The sequence below is a fragment of the Gymnoscopelus microlampas genome, assembly GCF_963454915.1.
Source record: "Gymnoscopelus microlampas genome assembly, contig: SCAFFOLD_131, whole genome shotgun sequence".
Classification (NCBI taxonomy): Eukaryota; Metazoa; Chordata; class Actinopteri; order Myctophiformes; family Myctophidae; genus Gymnoscopelus; species Gymnoscopelus microlampas.
In genome coordinates, this window is record NW_028155826.1 from 1 (window position 1) to 23,275 (window position 23,275).

General features: G+C 42.7%; 1 protein-coding gene across 1 annotated transcript in view; it reads right to left on the reverse strand.

Annotated features, from left to right (window-relative positions):
- Window positions 1–8,963: 8,963 nt before the first annotated feature.
- LOC311041227 (rho GTPase-activating protein 39-like) overlaps window positions 8,964–23,275 on the reverse strand; it is a gene marked incomplete at both ends in the record, with an annotated part of 52,218 nt that continues 37,906 nt past the window's right edge. Inside the window, 2 exons of the mRNA XM_084086134.1 lie at window positions 8,964–9,037; window positions 16,303–16,516. Of these exons, the coding sequence (XP_083942260.1) occupies window positions 8,964–9,037; window positions 16,303–16,516 (288 nt within the window). The remainder of the gene's footprint in view (window positions 9,038–16,302; window positions 16,517–23,275) is intronic.

Consider the following 23,275-nt stretch of genomic DNA (forward strand, 5'->3'; position numbering starts at 1 on the left):
AGAGAGAGAGAGAGAGAGAGAGAGAGAGAGAGAGAGAGGAGAGAGAGAGAGGGAAGAGAGAGAGAGAGAGAGAGAGAGAGAGAGTAATCCGGTGTTCCCAGGAGAGCCTGTGTAGCAGCTATAGTGCATTAATGTGCCTCTGGAGGTCAGTGGGTTAATATCAGTCAAATACTCCAAGTGTGAGGACACAGCCTGGAGCAAGGCAGCGTGCACGTGAGAGACACCACGCGCACGTACGTGTGCGTGCTACCAAGGTGTGCACGTGAGAGACACCGGCTTAAAAGTGACAAGGAGGTTGTGTGGAGCAGCTATTAGCCTGCTGTAAAGACACACCGCCTGGTACGATACTTTGAGTGACCACCACCAACACAGTGCATGACCGACCGCACGCACACAGGTAACAGGAAGAGTGGCTATTACTGTACAGTCGGTCCAAAATGTTCAAAGAATATTAATATTTGGAAAGCAATGTAAAATATACATGATTTGAACATGACTGAAGGTTTTACAATTAAGGTCTAATATTTCTACATTTGCTACAAAACATGTATATCCAATCATTTTGGCCATTAACAAGTTGAAGGGTACATTTAAGTCTGATAATGATGTACTGTGCATGTTCAAATCATGTATTGTGTACTTTACATCATTGGTTCTCAAAGTGAGGTCCGGGACCCCCAGGGGTCCTTGGGGGGATTCCAGGGGGTCCCCAGCTAAATGTGTTAATGTAGCATCACAATATTTTTTTAACCTCTTTAACCTTATATACTTTGGCTATTCAAAAATAGCAGATCTACAAGCACATAAACCACAGAGTGCCGTGCTATGAGCTTGTAGATCTTCTACTTTAGAAAAATCGTGAAAATGTGCGCACGCACGCACGCACGCACGCACGCACGCACGCACGCACGCACGCACACACACACACACACACACACACACACACACACACACACACACACACACACACACACACACACACACACACACACACACACACACACACACACAGTGCAGCAGCATCTTATGTCATCCAAGGTGAGGTTTACTTTGGCCACAGTCAGCACTAAACAGAGCACTACTACTACACACTACTACACACACTACTACACACACACACACACACTACTACACACAGGCAAGAAAGAACCCTTGTCTTTGAATGCCAAGACACACACCTAGAAGTACACACTTCTTATCAGATGAGGCCCTGTTCCACTGAAGCACTCAGCCTGTAGTATATCATTTAGTATATGAGCTCTAGTGTGTATCATCCTCAATGTGGAGTCCTTGAAAATGATTGATAATTATGAACCAAATGGATGAACCCTTATGGGTCTATAACATTGATTTACCAAATGGTTTGGTTCCATTTGTACGCTCTCAGAGTTAAAATAACATTGATGATTTTACAGTGTAGGTTTGGGGCCCTAGAGATTAAGAGAAATCATATCAAATGGGGGTCCGGGGCCTAATATATAAACCAGGGGTCCTTCAAATAAAAAAGGTTGAGGATCACTGGCCAATTTATATCGACTAGTGCCCTCTGGTGGTTGAACGGGTGAGTGACGGGGTTGTCCGTGTTGTACAGACTAACCCAATGTCACAAAATGTGACTTTTGTGCAGTGTTGATTTCATGACTAAAACTATGACGAAAAACGTCCGTCGACTACCTTTTTTCACTGACGAAAACTAAATAAAAACTAAGCTATGATGACTAAAACTAAGACTAAATATATTGACAATTTCGTCAACAAATAAAAACTAGACTGAAATGTTAGAGAGAGACTAGTGGAGAAGAGATCCAGTAGAACTAAAAGACAAGTCATTTTATGGTTGGTTGCGCTCGGGTGTGCGCTGCGACGTGTTGTGAGCTTGTAGATCGGCTATTTTCAGCATGCAACCGAGTGTAAAATTAGCCATTACGACGCCATCAAGGCACCGCCAACATACATTTTAGTCGACTAAATCAACTGTAGATTTAGTCGACTAAAATCTTCTGATATTTAGTTGACTAAAACTAGACAAAAACTAAAACATTTCAGATGACTAAAATATGACTAAAACTAAACGGAATTTTATTCAAAAGACTATGACTAAAACTACATCAAAATTTGCTGTCAAAATCAACACTACTTTTGTGAAGAATCAAGCCTCGGTTATAATATTCATGGCTTTCAGACAGTAACATCCTGAGTGTTAATTCAACTCTTGAGTGTAAACATGAAGCTGTAGGGCTGGGTATCGTTGTTGATTGGATACCAGTTCCTTTTTTTTAAATCCATTTTTTAAAGGAAAACTACAGTACGTTAAACATTGAAATGATGATACAATTCATTATAGAAAATAAACCTAGTGTATTGAACACAACTTTGACTCGTCTGTCGGTAACATAAGGGTAAGTGATATTTTTCGGTTACAACTAAAAAGTAGTACCGTCCGGTACTCATCAGAGTGTTTGTTCAGTAACAGGGGTCTCTGCGCCTCTCTAGATCTTTAACATTTCAGCCAATCAGAAGAGAGTATCCAATTCCAATGTTGTCAGTTCATTTCTTTGTGTCATCACTTCCAATTTCCCTCGTTTAATCTGTATCCTGTCTTGAGTTCTCTATCCTGATTGGATAACAATGGTATCCTGACCTGAAAATGCATTTTCTGTTTAACACATTGTGTGCCATAAACGCTCTACCAAAACTTTGGGATCATCCAAGGAGTTTCTGAGAGTCTCCAATACTCCTTGACTAAAAGCTTAATATCTCCATTTCTTTTTAACGTGGTGGAAGTGAGCCGATCGTGTTAGAAATATTATTGTTCCAGGCGTTAGTCGGGACCCTCCGCCGTCTCGCACGCACGCTTTGTTTACATGCACTTCCGCGTCGGGGCTTCTACAGCACGAAACGTATCAACGTAAGTTGATGGAAGAATAGCAGACACTGAACGTACAATATTTTAATAAACCTCTGGCACACAATGTGTTAATAAAGAGCTGGAGAGACATGGAGACTTCCTGTTACTGAACACTCTACAGCAGAACAGTGCAAATGGTTTCCATGCCCCTTTCGATACCCTTTAGCTTTCGATACCGAGGTGTATTTCGATGCCAAGAAAGTATCGAAATTCAATACCACTGCCTAAGCAGGCCTGAGGGTCCATTTTTACAGTCTCAGAGTTAAAAGAAACTCACAGGATTTTTTATTGTAGCCCCCTGCCTCCTCCCTGCTCAATTACAGAGGATTCTTAATAATACCAGACAATTATTCTGTGCTCCCGTGGCTTTAAGTGACTTCCAGAGAGAGAGAGAGAGAGAGAGAGAGAGAGCAGTTGACAGTGGGAGACATTTTTGTGTTTTTTTTAATCTCCGGTGACAAAGTGGCTTCAGCCTCGCCGATATGTGGCGTTCCTTCCAAACAACAATGGCTGCTGACGTCAAACCGCTCCACGGCCAAACCCTGAGAGCACAGTGCTGTGTCTGCTGTAACACACTGCTGAGATACAGCTTAATTAACACACGCACGCACGCACGCGCGCGCACACACACACACACACACACACACACACACACACACACACACACACACACACACACACACACACACACACACACACACACACACACACACACACACACACACACACACACACACACACACACACACACACACACACACATACACGTTTGTATTACTATACTTGTGAGGACATCAACGCTTTAGGAAAGCGATTTTATGAATGTCATTTAGAAATACATAGTTTTTGGCAGTTTTAACCGTAAGCCTAAAGCCGAAAAACAGCAGATCTACAAGCCCACAACGCGTCGCGCTGCGACGCGTTGTGAGCTTATAGATCGGCTGTTTTTCGGTGCATGACACTGGCGCGCAACTAAGTATAAATCATGTTTAACTCTAATTCCAATCCCTAAACCTAACCTCTAAATGTCTAATCCTAACCTGAATGTTTTTCTGTAAACGTATCTCTCTCTTGTTTTTTTTAACTATAAAACAGCCATTTGTCTTGTGAGGACCAGAAAAACGGTCCTCACAATGTAGATTTCTTCAAATTCTACTATACTTGGTCACACACACACACACACACACAAACACACACACACACACACACACACACACACACACACACACACACACACACACACGCGCGTGCGCGCGCGCGCACGCGCACGCGCTAACACTGTATCTGCTGTACAACACTGCTGGAGATACAGCTGAATTAACACATTGTATATGTGTTAATTATATATACATACATATAAATTTTAAGGCAGTGAGTTTATGAATGCCATTTTTAATTTATTCAGCCAGTATATGGTTAAAGCAGAAACAAACATGTGGAGCTGCATGGAGTGTGATTAGCGTGTAGAAGCTAATGAAAGGCAGCAGGTTCAGTGGGGTCTCTGTCATCACAGCAGTAACAGCCAGTACACACACGCTGTGAACAACCATTTACAGACACACATACTGTATCACAAACCTCTTATCTACATATTTAACCCATTAAGACCTGGAACTGTGTCATTTTTAGATTTGAGCTAAATAGCATTATTTTACACTTTGGGCTATTCAAAAATAGCAGATCTACAAGCTCATAGCGCGGCACCGAGTGCCGCACTACGAGCTTGTAGATCTGCTATTTTTGAAAATGCGTGAAAATGTGTGCAAATCTTTGAATATATATATTTTTAAAGCGAACATTTTTAACTCAAATCTTTGCTTCTGGGGGGGTCCCTGGAACAACATATTTTGATGGGGGTCCGTGGCCAGATATATATAATTTTGGGGGTCCTTGACATGAAAAAGATGGAGCACCACTGATATAGAAACATACGTTTTTCAGAATACTGTTGAGATTTAGGAGACCTGTAGAATCGGCTTCAGGTCTCAATGGGTTAAACTTTGTTTTTTTTTCACCGTAACTCTGCTAATTGTTTGTATGTATTTATCATAGCGTATGTATGTATGTATGTAGCTTGTAGATCTGCTATTTATTTGGAAAAATTGTGAAAATGCGTGCAAATCTTTAGTTTGAATATATATATGTATTTTTTAAAGCAAACATTTGTAACTCAAATCTCAAATAAGCGGGGGGGGGGGGGGGGGGACCAGAGATCTAACATTGAAGCAGACTGATAGCTGTCATGACAGTTCCTACGCTGTCGTGTCACTTCCTGTTTCAAAACCACATGAGTGGATCTGCTCTGTGAGTTTATGCAACATGAGTTTCCCTTTACTCTGAAAGTACCCTGTACTGAGTACAAGTACCGATACCACAATGTAGACATACTTCCGTTTACTCTGAAAGTACCCTGTACTAGGTACAAGTACCGATACCACAATGTAGACATACTTCCGTTTACTCTGAAAGTACCCTGTACTAGGTACAAGTATCTATACCGCAATGAAAACATAATTCCGGTTTACTATGCAAGTACCAATACCAGAAATAGTCTGTTAAAAGTAAAAGAAAATCCTGTATTCACCATTTTTGCTTGAGTAAAGAATTGGCCGGCCCGGGAAAGTGTCATTTTAGATGTATTTGGCTGTTCAAAAAAATTTTCAATAGCCAAAAGTATAAAATATATGGTTTTAAGTGGTCACACAGATGTGTTTGAATGAGTTAAGATCTGCTGAAGTACTGAAGCAATGGTTTTGCTACAAAGGAAAGGAACTTAAACTCCTCTGCTGTTGTACAAATGTCCTCTGCTGCTGGACAGGAAGTGCTCTACCTGGACAGGAAGTGCTCTACCTGGACAGGGATATGAGATAAGACTCAGGCGTTAGGCGCAGTGGTTCTCAAAGTGAGGCCCGGGGACTCCCCGGTGGTCCTTGAGGGGGTTCCACAGAGGTCCCCCAGCTAAATGAGTTAATAATACAGCATCACAATCATGTTATCCCCTATATCCATATTTTATACATTGGCTATTAAAACATAGCAGATGTACAAGCTCACAGCATCTGCTATTTTTGGACATTTTTGAAAAAGTGTTTGAATTCATTTTTCATAATCTTTTTTTTTCTCTTCTGGGGGGTCCCTGGCATAAAACGTTTTCAGATGGGGGTCCGTGGCAAAACACATCAATGAAAGGGTTTGAGAACCAGTGCGTTAGGAGACGTGTCGTCTCCAGTACGTGTGGGCTGGGGGGTTACGGAGTTGTTACTGTTGTTAATGGGGGTTATGTAGTTAATTAGACGGCTCGATAGTGTGGCCACAGGGACCATGAATTCACTGACTTCTACCCCCATCACTGGCAATTAGCAAGTCAGCCTGACACTTCACTAAACACGCACACGCACGCACGCACGCACGCACGCACGCACGCACGCACGCACGCACGCACGCACGCACGCACACACACACACACACACACACACACACACACACACACACACACACACACACACACACACACACACACACACACACACACACACACACACACACACACACACACACACACACACACACACTGCGGCGTTGGTACTGGAACATTATTTCTATACTTTATATCCATGTGCGACTCTAACACACAAACATGAAAGCACGTACACACACACACACACACACACACACACACACACACACACACACGCTTTGTTACAGGAAAGTAATATCAATACTTTATCCAAGTGTGACTTTAACACTTGAACAAACGCACGGACACACGCACACACGCACGCACGCACGCACGCACGCACACACACACACACACACACACACACACACACACACACACACACACACACACACACACACACACACACACACACACACACACACACACACACACACACACACACACACACACACACACACACACACACACACACACACACACACACACACACACGCTTTGTTACAGGAAAGTAATATCAATACTTTATCCAAGTGTGACTTTAACACTTGAACAAGCGCGCACACGCACACACACACACACACACACACACACACACACACACACACACACACACACACACTCTACAGGACCAATAAGAAACCCTCTGGCGTGTAAATCCCATGCACACGTCTTCTCCTGAAGGACGTTGTAAGTCAGGGCGGACAGCGCAGCACAGTGGATCAGAATATAGTGAGGAGGAGAACAGAAGAATCCATACCTTCTAAGCACCTCGTTGCTGTCGGTACAGAAACCTTGTATCTCCTCCGTGTTTCAAACGTGTATCTTTCTTTGTAAAATGATGAATGCCCTAGTTCATACATGGGCAACTGGCGGCCCGGGGGCCACATGCGGCCCCCACCTTCACTTAATGCGGCCCGCAGGTTAATATCAGAACACTGATATATTATTGATTTCAGCTGTTATGATTCTAAACCTGCAAACATGACCCGCTTTAATTACTTCAGTCTATATTAGTAGCTTAATGACTAGTATTACAATTCTATTGTCTTTTTTATGTCCAATGTATTTGTATTTAAGTTCATAAAGTTAACATAAGTATAACTAAATGCATTTGAAAATAAATTAAAATGTTACTTTTAAGGATTCCAATTGAAAAATAGCACCCAAAAAAATCTGGATTCCAATTAAAAAATAGCAGATCTACAAGCTCAAAACGCGTCGCACTGCGACGCGTTTTGAGCTTGTAGATCTGCTATTTTTGCTACTTTTGTGTGACATAGAATGGCGAAAAAAAGTTAAAATAAGGAGAGACAGTATATGCGATGTGTCCCTCTGGAGTGTGTGTGGAAATATAGTGGCCCTCGATCTCCATCATCAAAGTTGCCCATCGCTGCCCTAGTTTGTGAGAAAGTTGCAAACAACTCGTACATTGTAAGCTTGTACATCTGCATTTTTATTTTAAAGTTAAAGTGTGTCTGTGGGTTTTATACATATTTACAGCATGACAAGTATTAACTAGAGCTTGTGGCTGAATAATAACTTCATTGGATGCATTGGAACACAGGTTATTGTTTTCTCCAGTTACTTATAGGTTATAGTTTTGGACATACAAGGTTTTTTACCCGACAGAGACCAGAGATCAAAGAGGAGAACAGAGGAATCCATACCTTCTAAGAGCAGCTCGTTGCTGTCGGTACAGAAACCATGTATCTCCATATTTCAAAATGGTGTTTCTTTGTAAATTAACTCCGATCTGCAAGCTCCAAATGATGCTCACAAGGTGGTTTTGTGTGACGCTCAGTGATGGAAAAAGTACTCAAATGATTTACTTAAGTAAAAGTATCAATACTGCAATATAGAAGTACTCCGTTACAAGTACAAGTCCAGAATTAAAAATTTACTTGAGTAAATGTACAAAAGTATTGGTATCAAAATGTACTTAAAGTACAGAAAGTAAAAGTACTAAAATGTTTGAAAATAGCAGATCTACAAGCTCACAACGCGTCGCGATGCGACACGTTGTGAGCTTGTAGATCGGCTTTTCAAATAGCCTGTGTATAAAATAGGGCTGAAGTGTTTAATGTATGTTTTATAATGTAATAATTTATATCTGCAAAGTAACTAGTAACTAAAGTTTTCAAATAATTGTAGTGGAGTAAGGAAGTACAACATTTGCCCCTGAGATGTAGTGGAGTAGAAGTAAAAGTACTGAAAATTGGAAATACAAATACCTCAAAATTGTACTTAAGTACAGTACTTGAATAAATGTACTTTAATGTTACTTTACACCACTGGTGACGCTGTAGTATGATCAAGTAATGTGTTAATGAAAAAATCACACCCTGTGTGAAGAGAGTGGTGCCTTTGATGAGCCCCGTATTGATGTTGTCATCAATGTTTGTTTATTGGACATACATACATACGGACGGACACACAGACAAAGTCAGATATAGGAGTGGTTGGCACCACTCAAAAACACAAAAAGTCAGAATATAGAGATAAGAGGTTTCTGCCCGACATCAACGATGTACACGTTTTTGTCCCGACACAACGATGAAATAGATCAGAGAGGAGAGAGAACAGAGGAATCCATACCTTCTTAGCGCCGGTGAGAGCAGCCTTGGTTAGCTTGCGGTAGCAGTATTTGGCGTAGCTGCTGATCGCCACTCCTGAAAAACATAATAAACCACATAAATATAGACGAGAACACTAGAAACATGGCTTTTACAACCATTGATTGCACTTTGTTTGTTTGTTTGTATATACTGTACTGTAGATCCTTGTTGCTACACACACATTGATCCAGTGTTGAAACCTGTTTGGCATGAGAAAGATGTTGTCAATTTAGATTCCTAATAAGAAGCGAATGAGAATGTATGAACTGCCAGTGGCGTGCAGAGACATTTTGAGGGGCAGGTGCTCAAGTAAATTATACTTTTTTTTGTTTACTTGGTCTGCTCTTTTTTCCCTCTGCACCTATACCTCTTTGCCAAAAATAGCCAATCTACAAGCCCACAACGCCTCGCAGCGCGAGGCGTTGTGGGCTTGTAGATCTGCTATTTTTGGCTAAAGTTCTCCTCAGAAAAGGGATGCTAGGTTTCGAGTGGTTATGGTAAAAAGAAAAATCCTATCACATAAAGATTTGGCGGACCCCCAGTAGTAACTCTGAGGACCCCCTAGGGGTCCCGGACCCCCTGTTGAAGACCCCTGCTGTAAACTGAAAAAAGAAAAATGTTCTTTTTTTTCAAAAGGGCACTTCTGGTCAAGAGGGCAAAGGGCAGGTGCTCTAGCACCAGCTAGAGTCTATCTGTGCACGTCCCTGTGTACTGCTATTCTAAGTGAACTACAGTATGTCTTGCTATCGATTTATGGATCACACATTGGTATTATAGTCACATTGTAGCTAAACATTCTTTTGTTGTTCATTCCAACAATGTAGCTGATCAGTGTTCTCTACCAGTGGCGTAGCAGAACGCTAGCCGAGGCTGGGCCAAAATTATTCGGTTATTAGCGTTTTTTTTATTTTAGATTTTCGCGGGTTTGTGACGGATTTTGGGTACCTATATATACACTGTTATCAAAATGGCTGAATATGACATCAAATACATATCATTTTGGGGGTTCTTTGACATGAGAAAAGTTTTTGAGTTAGCAGATATACAAGCTCATAGCGCAGATATACAAGCAGATATACAAGCAGATATACAAGCTCATAGCGCAGATATACAAGCAGATATACAAGCTCATAGCGCGGCACCGAGTGCCGCGCTATGAGCTTGTAGATCTGCTATTTTTGAAAAATCGTGAAAATGTGTGCAAATCTTTGAATATATATATATTTTAAAGCGAACATTTTTAACTCAAATCTTTGCTTCTGGGGGGTCCCTGGAACAACATATTTTGATGGGGGTCCGCGGCCAAATACATATCATTTTGGGGGTTCTTGGCATGAAAAAGATTGAGCACCACTGATATAGAAACATACGTTTTCAGAAAACTGTTGAGATTTAGGAGACATGTAGAATTGGCTTCAGGTCTCAATGGGTTAAAGAATATATATACATACTCAAAGACCAGGAAAAAAGTTCAACCTTGTACTGTAATTATCTTGTGGAGACTGGGGGAGCTCTCAACATCTACAGTAATATAAGCCTGATGTGCAATGTCTGCAGTCCCACAAAACCATCATATGCAAATGAGCCACTTGCAGAAATCTGAAACCACTTGGCTTTGAGCAGCGGTGTTGGGGGGGGGGGGCGCGGCGCGAGGCCTGTGCTATTTACATAACGTGAATATTCATACATCCAGAAGTTCTCAAGGAGGGAGGAAGATTGAATGCGCTTCCAGACCCTCTTTCAGAGGTTTGGTTTTTTTGTACTTTTTTATGTGGGGGAAAATCATGTTAAACAAAAATATTAATCACAGCTTAATTATGGCTTAATCATAGGTTTACAACTGGTCTGGAGGGGGCCTTTAAAAGCACACAGTAAAAACTTTAGTGTTCATTTAGTAGTGTATACTCATCTGAGTTTAATTAACACTGGGGTTTTACTGTGCGTCGCCTCTTTGCCTTTGGACTTAATTAATAAAGAGTCAAATGGCTGCCTCTCTGCCTGCCTGAGGTGAATGTAGACTCCACCTCACCCCCTAGCGGTGGAGAAAGTACTCAAATGTTTTACTTAATAAAAGTATCAATACTGCAATGTAGAAGTACTGTGTTACAAGTAAGAGTCCGGAATTCAAAATGTAAAAAGCCTAAATGTCTCCACTAAGCCTATTATCTATTGTTTTGGCAAAGCCTACAGTATCTTGTTATGGTTCAGTTTGTCCTTGAAGCAGCTAACAACAGTATAACTATGATCTCTGCCCATTTAGAAGGCGTTTTTAGAATCGGCCTCAGGTCTAAATAGGTTAAGTACAGTACTTAAGTAAATGTACTTAGTTACTTTCCACCACTGGTCAATAATGGTTCAGCTCATTTCAGCTTTTGTTGCACAGCATTCTGGGAAATCACAGCAGTGTACCACAGACTGCACCACTGCCACTCTGATGCCAATAGGAAAACCTCATGCAGGGGTGGAAAGTAACTTAAGTACATTTACTCAAGTACTGTACTTAATTAATAGCATGCGAGTACTGCCACTTCTGACTGCCAAAACAGTGAGTCAGCCAAAGCACAGAGTTTGGCCACATGTCACCTTGCCTCGGTGGAGCTGGAGCTGGAGTTAATTGAAAAACAATTCATTAGCTGTCACACCCAGTGAGGCAGAGACCTGCATGCAAAACACACACGCACACGCACACGCACACGCACGCCACACGCACACACGCGCACATACACAACCACTGGCCCTCAAGGAGGGCCAGTGGTTCTCCAAATGGGGTCGAAGGGTCCTTGAGGGGGTTCTAGGGGGTCCCGAGAAAAAGTTGAACCACTTATATACTGTAATATGTGTCTGTGACACAAACCCTACTGTCCCTGGCATAAGTCGGACAGTGTTTTCAGACCGGGCGCGTCAAGTCACGTTTGTGCCGCTAAGTCAGTGTAAGTCCCTGATTGGCTAACCCAACCCGTCGGCTGAACCGATTGGCCGTGTTTCGCATAACATTTGTGCCATAATTAAACGCAATGACTTGCATTGTTTCCGACATGCGTGGCCTCTAATAGGCCGCTACCAAGCCCCCAGAACCCAGTGGTTGCATTGAAGCGCATTGGACATGCTGGCCATTCATAGGTACTGCAGCTGGGGCCACTGTACATGAACGAGCGAAAGCGGTTTCGACCAATGGGCTCGACTCACAAGCTTGCGCACAGGGCTGCGCACTGAGAAGTGCGCACACAGAAGTGATGCGCAGAAGCCCCAAATAGGCCTCGCCCACCACATTTCACAACCCGGAAGAAGGGGTGATGTTGGCCCATGCGCTGGGTGAGCAATTCAATGCAAGTGGATGGGACGGGATATCCGGTGCCCTCTCTATTATTTTTTAACTCCATGGCCGGTACCCTCCTACTAGTACATTTAATGTGGGGGTCCTTCACATGATGCAAGTCCAGTGCAAATACACTGTATCAGCTGCAAAATAAACACAAATCCACACACACTGACTTCAGAGGCATAATTTCAGAAAGAAATAGGGGGTGGCAAAAAATTAGGTTACCACTTAAGTCCCATTTCTAAACTAGTGGATCTACAGGCTCTCAACGTGTTTGGGGGTGTCGTAGAATTCTGGATCAATCAGCAATCAATGAGGCACGTAGGAGTGGAGACAATATTCTATTTGGTGGTGATTATCCTTTATGTACATGATGTGCATGGTCAGAAGTACATTAACACGTTCTGCCTGGAGCACAGGGTAAAGATCATAGTTATACTGTTAGCTGCTTCAAGGACAAACTGAACCATAACTAGAAAATGTGCTCCTCGGAGCACAGGTCTCCGCCAGTACTGTTCCTGATTAATCCTGTCTTACCTCACTTCAAAAGATATGAATGATCTTTTGAAGTGACACACCTATTTATAGGTCTCTATTTCATCATGCGTCTCGCTAGCCAATCAAAGCACACCCTTTCAACATATTGTCACGTGTCACGTGAAGCTTGACCAATGTTAGCTTGGTGGACACACGGAAGGACGAGACAAAAACATAGTCTCCTGGCGGAGACAACAAGATAAGCTGTACCTAAACAATAGCTATTAGGCCTATAGTGGAGACATCTAGACTCTTACAAGCTGTCAAATATCATAATGTATCGTAGAAGTATTATAAGTGATGGTACAATATAAAGGTTAGATATAAGCAGCCATTACGTGTTACGTGCGCAGAAGTGAGGAAGGTGCTTCTGAGCTTCAGGCGTGACAGATGGCTCTGCCGCTGTACTTCACTGAGGGACTTCACAACGTTTAGTGCCGGAGTTAAGTGTGGAAGTGTCCTTGAGCAAGACACTGAACCCTCTAACTCATTGGTTCTCAAAGTGGGGTACGGGGACCCCCAGGGGTACTTGAGGCGGTTCCAGGGGGTACCCAGCAAAACGTGTAAATATAGCATCAGAATAATTATGACCTTTTATACTTTGGCTATTCAAAAATAGCAGATCTACAAGCTCATAGCGCGGCACCGAGTGCCGCGCTATGAGCTTGTAGATCTGCTATTTTTGAAAAATCTTGAACATTTGTGCAAATCTTTGAATATATATTTTTTAAAGCGAACATTTGTAACTCAAATCTTTGCTTCTGGGGTCCCTGGAACAAAATATTTTTAGATGGGGGTCCGCGGCCAAATACATATCATTTTGGGGGTCCTTGACATGAAAAAGATTGAGCACCACTGATATAGAAACATACGTTTTTCAGAATACTGTTGGGATTTAGGAGACATGTCGAATCGGCTTCAGGTCTCAATGGGTTAATGTCCAAGTGTCCTTGAGCAAGACACTGAACCCTCTAACTGCTCCCGATGAGCAGGTTGGTGCCTTGAACGGCTTCCTCTGCCGTGGGTGTGTGAATGTAATGCACATTGTAAAGTGCTTTGCATAATAAAGGTGCTGTATAAATTGGTGGCATATTAAAATGGTAAATGGTGCATTTACTATTTTAATGTTACCACCTCCATGACCTCAGTGACAAACTACACAGACACAAGCAGGTCAGGAGGACATGGTCCTCAACCACTCCCTACTACTGCTGCTTTTATATCCTACCAGGACCTCTAGTACTGCTGCTTTTATATCCTACCAGGACCTCTAGTACTGCTGGTTTTATCTCCTACCAGGACCTCTAGTACTGCTGGTTTTATCTCCTACCAGGACCTCTAGTACTGCTGGTTTTATCTCCTACCAGGACCTCTAGTACTGCTGGTTTTATATCCTACCAGGACCTCTAGTACTGCTGGTTTTATATCCTACCAGGACCTCTAGTACTGCTGGTTTTATATCCTACCAGGACCTCTACTGCTACTTTTATATCCTACCAGGACCTCTAGTACTGCTGGTTTTATATCCTACCAGGACCTCTAGTACTGCTGGTTTTATATCCTACCAGGACCTCTAGTACTGCTGGTTTTATATCCTACCAGGACCTCTAGTACTGCTGCTTTTATATCCTACCAGGACCTCTAGTACTGATGGTTTTATATCCTACCAGGACCTCTAGTACTGCTGCTTTCATATCCTACCAGGACCTCTAGTACTGATGGTTTTATATCCTACCAGAAGAAAGCTCCCAACCCTTGTAGATCGTCTACTAAGTATTTTTGAAATAGGTCTTAAGTGGTTAAGAAATAAATAGGTCTTTAAGAGGGTATTTTAGTAGGTTTGTCTCTGGGGGGTGACTTCCTAGAAACGTAGTGGAGTCAAAAGTACAAAATTTGTCTTGAAATGTCGAGTGAAAGTCATAAGCTTAGTTTTTTTTCAGCTCCGATAACTCGTTACTTCTCCTTCTCGTGTCTTGGGAGTATGTAAGAGGTTATATGACAGATTAAGGAGTATGTTGGTTATATGACAGTTTCCCATTTCTTTACACAGTCCTTTACAATATTATCCAACTTGAGCGAGATCCTTTAACCCATTGGTTCTCAAAGTGGGGTCCGGGGACCCCCAGGGGTCCTTGGGGGTGTTCCAGAGGGTCCCCAGCTAAATGTGTTAATATAGCATCACGATCATTTTAACCACTTTAACCTTTTATATTTTGGCTATTCAAAAATAGCAGATACACAAGCTATTTTGACATGGGGGTCCGCGACCAAATACATATCATTTATGGGGTCCTTGACATGAAAAAGTTAGAGACCCACTGCTACCTGAGGCTGATTCTAAAGATGTCTTCTAAATCCTAATATTTTTTCTGAAAAACGTATGTTGCTTTATCAGTGGTTCTCAAACGTTTTCATGTCAGGGACCCCCAAAATTAGCACATCTACGAGCATCGCGACGCGTTGCTAGCTTGTAGATCTGCTATTTTCAAATATCCCATGCGTATAGGTTTTAACACATTCGGTGGCAGAGCTTTATTAAAAAAGGGACGTTGAGTGCCAGAGATCTCACCGTTTGTAACGCTACGCTGTTTACAGCTGCAGACTCCACGACGAGCACCCGCATGTAAACAATATATGCGTGCACGATGGTGGATGGTCCTGAATAACGCCTGGAACAATAACATCTCTCACGCGAGTCACCATGGCGGAGTGATCTCGGATAGAAAATGAGTCGTTTTCCCCACTGTAAAAAGTTAAGGAAATATGGAGTTTTTTTGCAAGGAGATAGAATGGGAGCGGACGGGAGCCAGTTTTTTTGGCACGGTGAAATAGGTCTTTAAGAGGGTATTTCAGTAAGTTTGTCTCTGGGGGGTCACTTCCTAGAAACGTAGTGGAGTCAAAAGTACAACATTTGTCCCTTCCTTCTCAGAGTCACCGTGGGTGGTTCCAGAGCTGCGCTAGCCCCCCCCCCTTGTGGAAAAAAACAAGAAAAAAAAAAAGATTGACTTCACGGAGAATCGCGGTTTTGGCACTCAACGTCACTTTTTGCTAAACCGGAGATTCTAACTAACAATATTTCTCCACGGAACACTAACACCAATTCTCCCAGAGAACATGGATGGTTTTGGTTATAAGCCCACTTGTTTCTATGATGAAAGAGCAATTTAAAATGTTTCTAACTTTCCGTGGTCTTGTTGGCTTCGAGGACGCTAAACTGATTTTATAGCAAATATGTTAAATGGCTTGTTTCTAGTGGGGAAGGAACGGCACACACGTAAATCCCGGCCACTACATTTGATTGGGTAAAGCGCGGCCTGCTTCCTGATCTGATGGCACGCCCACTTGTAACCAATGCGCACGGGTTGTCAACACGGCTACCGACAGATTCAAACGCAGAGCAGAATCTGTTCTTGAGAGATTACCTTTAGTGTCATTGAGGGGGTCCATGTGTCTGCATATGTACCTTTAGTGTCGTTGAGGGGGTCCATGTGTCTGCATATGTAGCCCTCCAGGTAGGAGTGGAAGCGCGGGGTGGGGGGGAAGAAGGCCAGGCAGATGGCCATGAGCTCCCAGCCGCGCTCCAGGCTGTCGTAGCGGAAGTTCTCCGTGGTCTGACGACACAGCTGGATGTACAGCTCGTCACGCACGCCCTGGTTGCTCCAGCCACGCGTCGCCACCTAGGTCAACACCGGGGGAGAGAGAGAGAGAGAGAGAGAGAGACAGAGAGAGAGAGAGAGAGAGAGAGAGAGAGAGAGAGAGAGAGAGAGAGAGAGAGACAGAGAGAGACAGAGAGAGACAGAGAGAGAGAGAGAGAGAGAGAGAGACAGTAGGAAATCTCAGAGGTGCGAATTTTGAAAAATCTTCAAAGAAATGTGAGCATGAGTACTTTTATGTTTGGTCCTTTAAGTTCATTTTGATTCCAATATACTTTTGTAAGCTCTTTAACTCGTAAGAAAGCTTTCCTACATTGCGGTTTTGCCACTTTGAGTTTAAGTAACAAAATCCGAATGCCTCTTCCTCCCCCGCTCACAATGTTTTATGTGAAGGATGTCCTCGTATGCTTTGTGACGTGAGCCGTGAAACCGGCACAGCCTCTCAGTTAACCCTTTAAGACCGGGAACGCATCTGTGTGTCATTTTTAGATTTCTTTGGCTATTCAAAAATAGCAGATATACAAGCTCATAGCGCGGCACCGAGTGCCGCGCTATGAGCTTGTAGATCTGCTATTTTTTTTTAAAATGTGTGCAAATCTTTGGATATATGTATTTTTAAAGCAAACATTTTGTAACTCAAATCTTTGCTTTTGGGGGAATTTACAAATGTCTTCTAAATCCTAACAGTTTTTTGAAAAAACATATTTGCTATAATATCAGTGGTTCTCAAAAATGATATGGCCGTGGACCCCCGCATCTCATAATAATTTGTTCCAGGGACCCCCCCAGAAGTTGTAAGAGAGTCAAAAATGTTCGCTTTAAAAAAATATATATATATTCAAGGTTTTGCACACATTTTCACGATTTTTCAAAAAATAGCAGATCTACAAGCTCGTAGCGCGGCACTCGGTGCCGCGCTATGAGCTTGTATATCTGCTATTTTTGAATAGCCAAAATAAATCTTACAATGACACAGATGCGTTCCCGGTCTTAAAGGGTTAAAGCCCCGGTGCAGGTCTGTGCCGTCTCAGCACTTCTCTGAGATGGAATTCTTACAGGCCATAAGAAAAGCTTCCTTCATGATTACAGGCACCATTCTGTGGGCGTGATGGTGCAGCGTATAGGCTGGCATTACGGCCTTATTTTGATGTTACCGTGATGAGGCATGACTACGTATATAGGGTGATGCAGTGGTGGGAAAAGTACTCAAATGTTTTACTTAGTAAAAGTATAAATACTGGCGATATACTCTGTTACAAGTAAAAGTCCAGAATTCAAAATGTACTTGCGTAAAAGTACAAAAGTATTGGCATCAAAATGTACTTAAAGTACCAAGAGTAGAAAGTACTCATTATGCAGAATTTCCCATTTCACAAGTTTTTAAACGTATGAAATGTATAAAATCATTTGAAAATAGCAGATCTACAAGCTCACGATGCGTTGCACCGCGCGTTGACGCATTGTCACTTGTATTTTCCAACAGCCAGTGATCTCGGTGCATCTTCCAACGTGTCTTATAGATTCGTTAGGGATGCACCCAATATTCGGCCGAATAGATTTTAACGCCAAATACCGAATACTGAATGTATATATATTTTATAACTGATCTCAATGTGGACCCATAGTGGTAATACGTTTTGCCATAATCATGTAGCTCTACAACAGAGGCACAGCCATGACAGCAATGGTACAATTTAAAAAAAATGTGTATATATATATATATATATACTGTATATATGCTTCCCTAGGTTTTCAATGTAATGGGTCCTGGGACCCAAGGGTGGTCTTTTAAATGGGTCCCAGGGACATTTTATGAGTCCCACAAAAATTCACACCCTACGTGGTGTCCTAAAGAATTCGGTCTGAGCATATGGCAAAATGGCGGCTCCCGTGGATTATTATTGATATTTTTATCGTCTTTCTAAGACGATTTCTACGTGGATTTTATTGATTATAAAGTAGGATAAAGTAGGACGTGGCCATGCAAAATGGTGGCGTCCCGTGGATTTGTAAAATATTCGCGGTAAAAAAAATATTTTACCGCAAATTATTTTTATATTTTTCTCTGTTGTTGGTGACAACTCTAGTGCGTCCCATGGACGCCACGACGGTGTCATGAATGTGTCCTTTCGCAATATTGTGCGTCAGCGACGCAGGACGCAGGCCTATGAGCATCTCTGGTACCTAATTACATTTTCCACCGTTGCAATACTACGCACAGACAGACTGTAGGACAACAGAGAGAGAGAGAGAGAGAGAGAGAGAGAGAGAAAGACAGTAGGAAAACTCAGAGGGAGACAATGTAGGAGAGAGAAATATGTTTCTACACACCTCCACCTCCTATTTGTGGACATAATTGTTAATCGTTCATAAATAAATAAAAAAATGACTAATATGTATGAGAATGCTTGGTTAAAATGCATTCTTTGATGAGTAAACCGTAGCCCCAGGTTGTTATTTGGCCTTTCAGAGGCTATTAAAGGCATAATGGTTAAATCAATTCATTTTATACCAAAAATAAAACAAAATCAGGCTTATGGGCTCCAGCACCTAATAATTTACAAATTAAGCACAGCAAGACCCTGTTTTATTCATTTGCTTTTAACCCTTTAAGACCTGAAGCCGATTCTACATGTCTCCTAAATCCCAACAGTTTTCTGAAAAACGTATGTTTCTATATCGGTGGTGTTCAATATTTTTCATGTCAAGGACCCCCAAAATTATATGTATTTGGCCGCGGACCCCCATCAAAATATTTTGTTCCAGGGACCCCCAGAAGAAAAGATTTGAGTTAAAAATGTTCGCTTTAAAAATATATATATTCAAAGATTTGCACACATTTTCACGATTTTTCAAAAATAGCAGATCTACAAGCTCGTAGCGCGGTACTCGGTGCCGCGCTATGAGCTTGTATATCTGCTATTTTTGAATAGCCCAAAGTGTAAAATAATGCTTTTTAGCTCAAATCTAAAAATGACACAGTTCCCAGGTCTCAATGGGTTAAGCTGTATGTCCTATTGTTTGTCTCTTTGATTTCTGTGTTTGTGATTTTGTACAGCACTCTGGTCAATGACAAGTGTTTTCAAATGTGCTTTATAAATACATTTGACTTTGACAGGGAACTGCAGCACTGCTGATTTTCTATACTACCAGGACCTCTAGATTTGTTTATTTTCTATCCTACCAGGACCTCTATTAATAATAATAATAATAATAGGGGGCATGGTGGCGCAGTCGGTAGCCTCACAGCTAGAAGTTCGAATTCCCGCCGGGGACGCTGTGGGCGTGTTCTCTCCTCCGCGTCATCAGTGTCCATACCCTAGTAGTCAGGGGATATTAGCAGAATATTTTCCAATCTTGGAATAAATTCCTTACCCTGGTCAGCCGGGGCGCCTGATGGAGGGAAAGGAACTGGTTGGAATAACGCGTTCCTTCCACACGCTATGTCCTACCAGGGAAACTCCCCCCTGTCAGGTGATAAGAAGCGACCTGCTAACTCCTCATGCATTGAAGGAGGCATGAGCTCAGTTCAGGGCTCTACCTAGGCTGGCAGAGGGAGAGTAGCGCCCAGGATTACAGCTTAGGCATTGGCACTGGGTAGAAAATGTGCTCCTCGGGGCACAAGTCTCCGCCAGCAGAACCGTGCTATCAACTGTCATCAACTGTGATATCAGTTTGTACTGGAATGTACTGTTCTTGATTAATCCTGTCTAAGCTATTTATATTACGTATTGTGATGACACCAGTGTGTCTACATAATGTATTGCTCCGCCATTTCTCAGCCATTTGGTGATTATTCCTGTCTTACCTCACTTTGAAAGAGACCAAGACTCTTTCAAAGTGACACATCTATTTATAGGCCGCTATACGTCATGCGTCTCACTAGCCAATCAGAGCACACTCTTTCAACGTATTGTCACGTGTCACGTGAGGCTTGACCAATGTTAGCTTGGCCGAGGGGGGGGGGACGGAGAGTGAAAACAATGACAGACAGACAGACAGACAGACAGACAGACAGACAGACAGACAGACAGACAGACAGACAGACAGACAGACAGATAGATAGAGATAGTTGGGCATAATGAAGACACACAGATAACACCCCGCCCCAACATACAATTGAACCTTATTGTAGATATTATGCCCAAATATGGACATGCCAGATGTCACAACACTGATACCAGTGTTGACGTCATAGATTGCTGTCATCGTAGATGGGCTGGTGTCAAAACTGTCTTCAAAATGCTTTGTGTCTATTCTACCCGCACAATAACCTGGTCGATGCTGGGTTCTGATATAGACAGGCACACGGTGCTGACGTCACAGTACTGATCATATATTTGACGTCATAGACCGGCCTCCAAGTAATCTGTCATATGACACTGACAATCTACAGTAAAAGGCGTCACTTTGGAACCTATTTCAAGAGAGCCTCCTTCAACCACACAATAACCTGGGCCATGCTGATTACAGATTGTAGAACTATTCTAGGCCGGCCTATTTGGGACCATGCATGTCGGGAACGTACTGCTATGCGGCCAAGAGTCTTAGCTCCTCCCTGACCTCTAAACTTTCTTCAAACGGCGCGGCACACCTCAGCAGTACTCGCGGCCCAAAATTGGGCCCTTTGCCAGGGTTGATAAACACTGCTCTAAAGGACATTCTTCAACCATTTGTTCTTTTGCTCTACCGTCACTCTAGCTGTGTATGAAGACAGTAGAGACCAGTGTTGTTAAACATCACATTTCACGTAAAGCATGCGAAACATGTTTTGACTTTCTTCCATAGAATGGACGTGGAAGAGGCGCGACAGAGTGAGCCCTTGTAGCTGCAACCAGCTCAATATTAATGATAGCTTTGTAGATTTTGATTTTGTAGCAGCTACAAATGTCGGGTGTCACTTTGTATCTTCCTGTCGCTGGCTTGCACTGAAAATGAATGGTAGCCAGTAACTTTGTAACTACCAGTGTGGATGCATAATTATGTCCAGGACACACTGACGAACAAATATTTCATGATTCTCTAATAAATGTATGTAGATATTAACGCCTGCGCAAATCGGTGTTGTGCTACAATGGTTTGTGTTGTGTGTGACATCAGAATAGAGCTCTGGTCAACTTATATAAGAAGATGCACACATCCATAACAGAGAATCTAGACATCTATTGGGAGATATATGTAGAGTGGCTGGGAGAGACACTAATACAGCGAGGAATTCAGGGACAGAGAGACAGAGAGAGGCAGGGAGAAAAAGAGACAGAGAGAGAGAGAGAGAGAGAGAGAGAGAGAGAGAGAGAGAGAGAGAGAGAGAGAGAATGTTGTGCTGGACGTTGCCCGTGAAAAGAGGTCAGGTGCATCCGGACATAATAGCAGAGGCACACTTGCTTGCTTGTGCTGCTGAACCAGTGGGGGACAAGGTGTACTACTTCGGAGGGTACTTTAACAACACATCCTACACCATGGATCAGATTGATGTGAGCGCCCTCGACACAGTGACTTTACGCTGGATGAGGTTTCCCCCAGTGACACCTAGAAGAGGAGGAAGACGTCCTCTTGAGGTTCCCTCCATGCGCTGGGGCCACACAGCTGTGCTGGTAGAATCTATCATCTACATCTGGGGGGGTAAAGTGAATTGTAAGAGAATACAGCATGTCGGAGATTCTGGGGCTTATACCGTCAGCGGGGACTACTGGGACAACGTTCTCTATGCATTTGATGTCGACACCCACAGATGGTTAAAGCCCAAGATTTCTGGGTTTGTTCCTGCAACGAGGGTCGGCCACTCAGCCTGTGTCTTGGTGAAGGTCATGTACGTTTATGGAGGATACAACAAGCTGACTGGATTGACTAATAACATCTACAAGTTGGACACTTGTACAATGGTCTGGTCTTTAATTAACACCAGAGGCACTCCGCCACCTGCTTCAGAACGTCACTCTGCCACCATCATCGGGACAAAGATGTTTGTATTTGGGGGCGATGGGGGAGAGGCGGAATACTACAAAAACATCAGTGTGTTTGACACAGAGACCAACTGTTGGATGAACACATCTTCTGCACAGCTTCTTCCAGAAGGACGACGTGGTCATTTAGCTTACGCGTACAATGGAGAGCTGTACATATCTGGTGGTTCCGTCCACAGAATGACATATGACGTTCGGAAGTTCAATGATCTGTGGAAGTTAAATTCTAAGACCTTTTCTTGGCGGAAGGTTGAGCCCAAGGGGAAAGGCCTGGATTGGCGTTCTGCTAGGTGGTGTTGCACGGTAGGAGATCGTATCATACTCTTTGGAGGATACAGAGAGCATGCACAGCCCATCTTACAGATCTTAGACTTAAGTCCTAGTCTGAAGACGGTATGCAAGCTAGCAGTTATTCAGTATGGTCTGCAGCAGTCGGGACTCCCACACAACATCAGGTGGGAACTGGCAGCCATGACAACAGGAACAAAAAGAAAACACCATGAAATGAATGAATAAATACATAATTAAACTAGAAAATGTGCTCCTCGGAGCAGAAGTCTCCGCCTGCCGAACCGTGCTATCAACTGTCATCAACTGTGATCTCAGTTTGTACTGGAATGTCCTGTTCTTGATTAATCCTGTCTAAGCTATTTATATTACGTAATGTGATGACACCAGTGTGTCTTTTTTTATAAATATGAAAACTTGCAATGAGACATTCTGCATGATGAGTACTTTTACTTTTGGTACTTGAAGTACATTTTGATGCAAATACTTTTGTACTTTAACTCAAGTCAATTTTGAATTCCGGACTTTTACA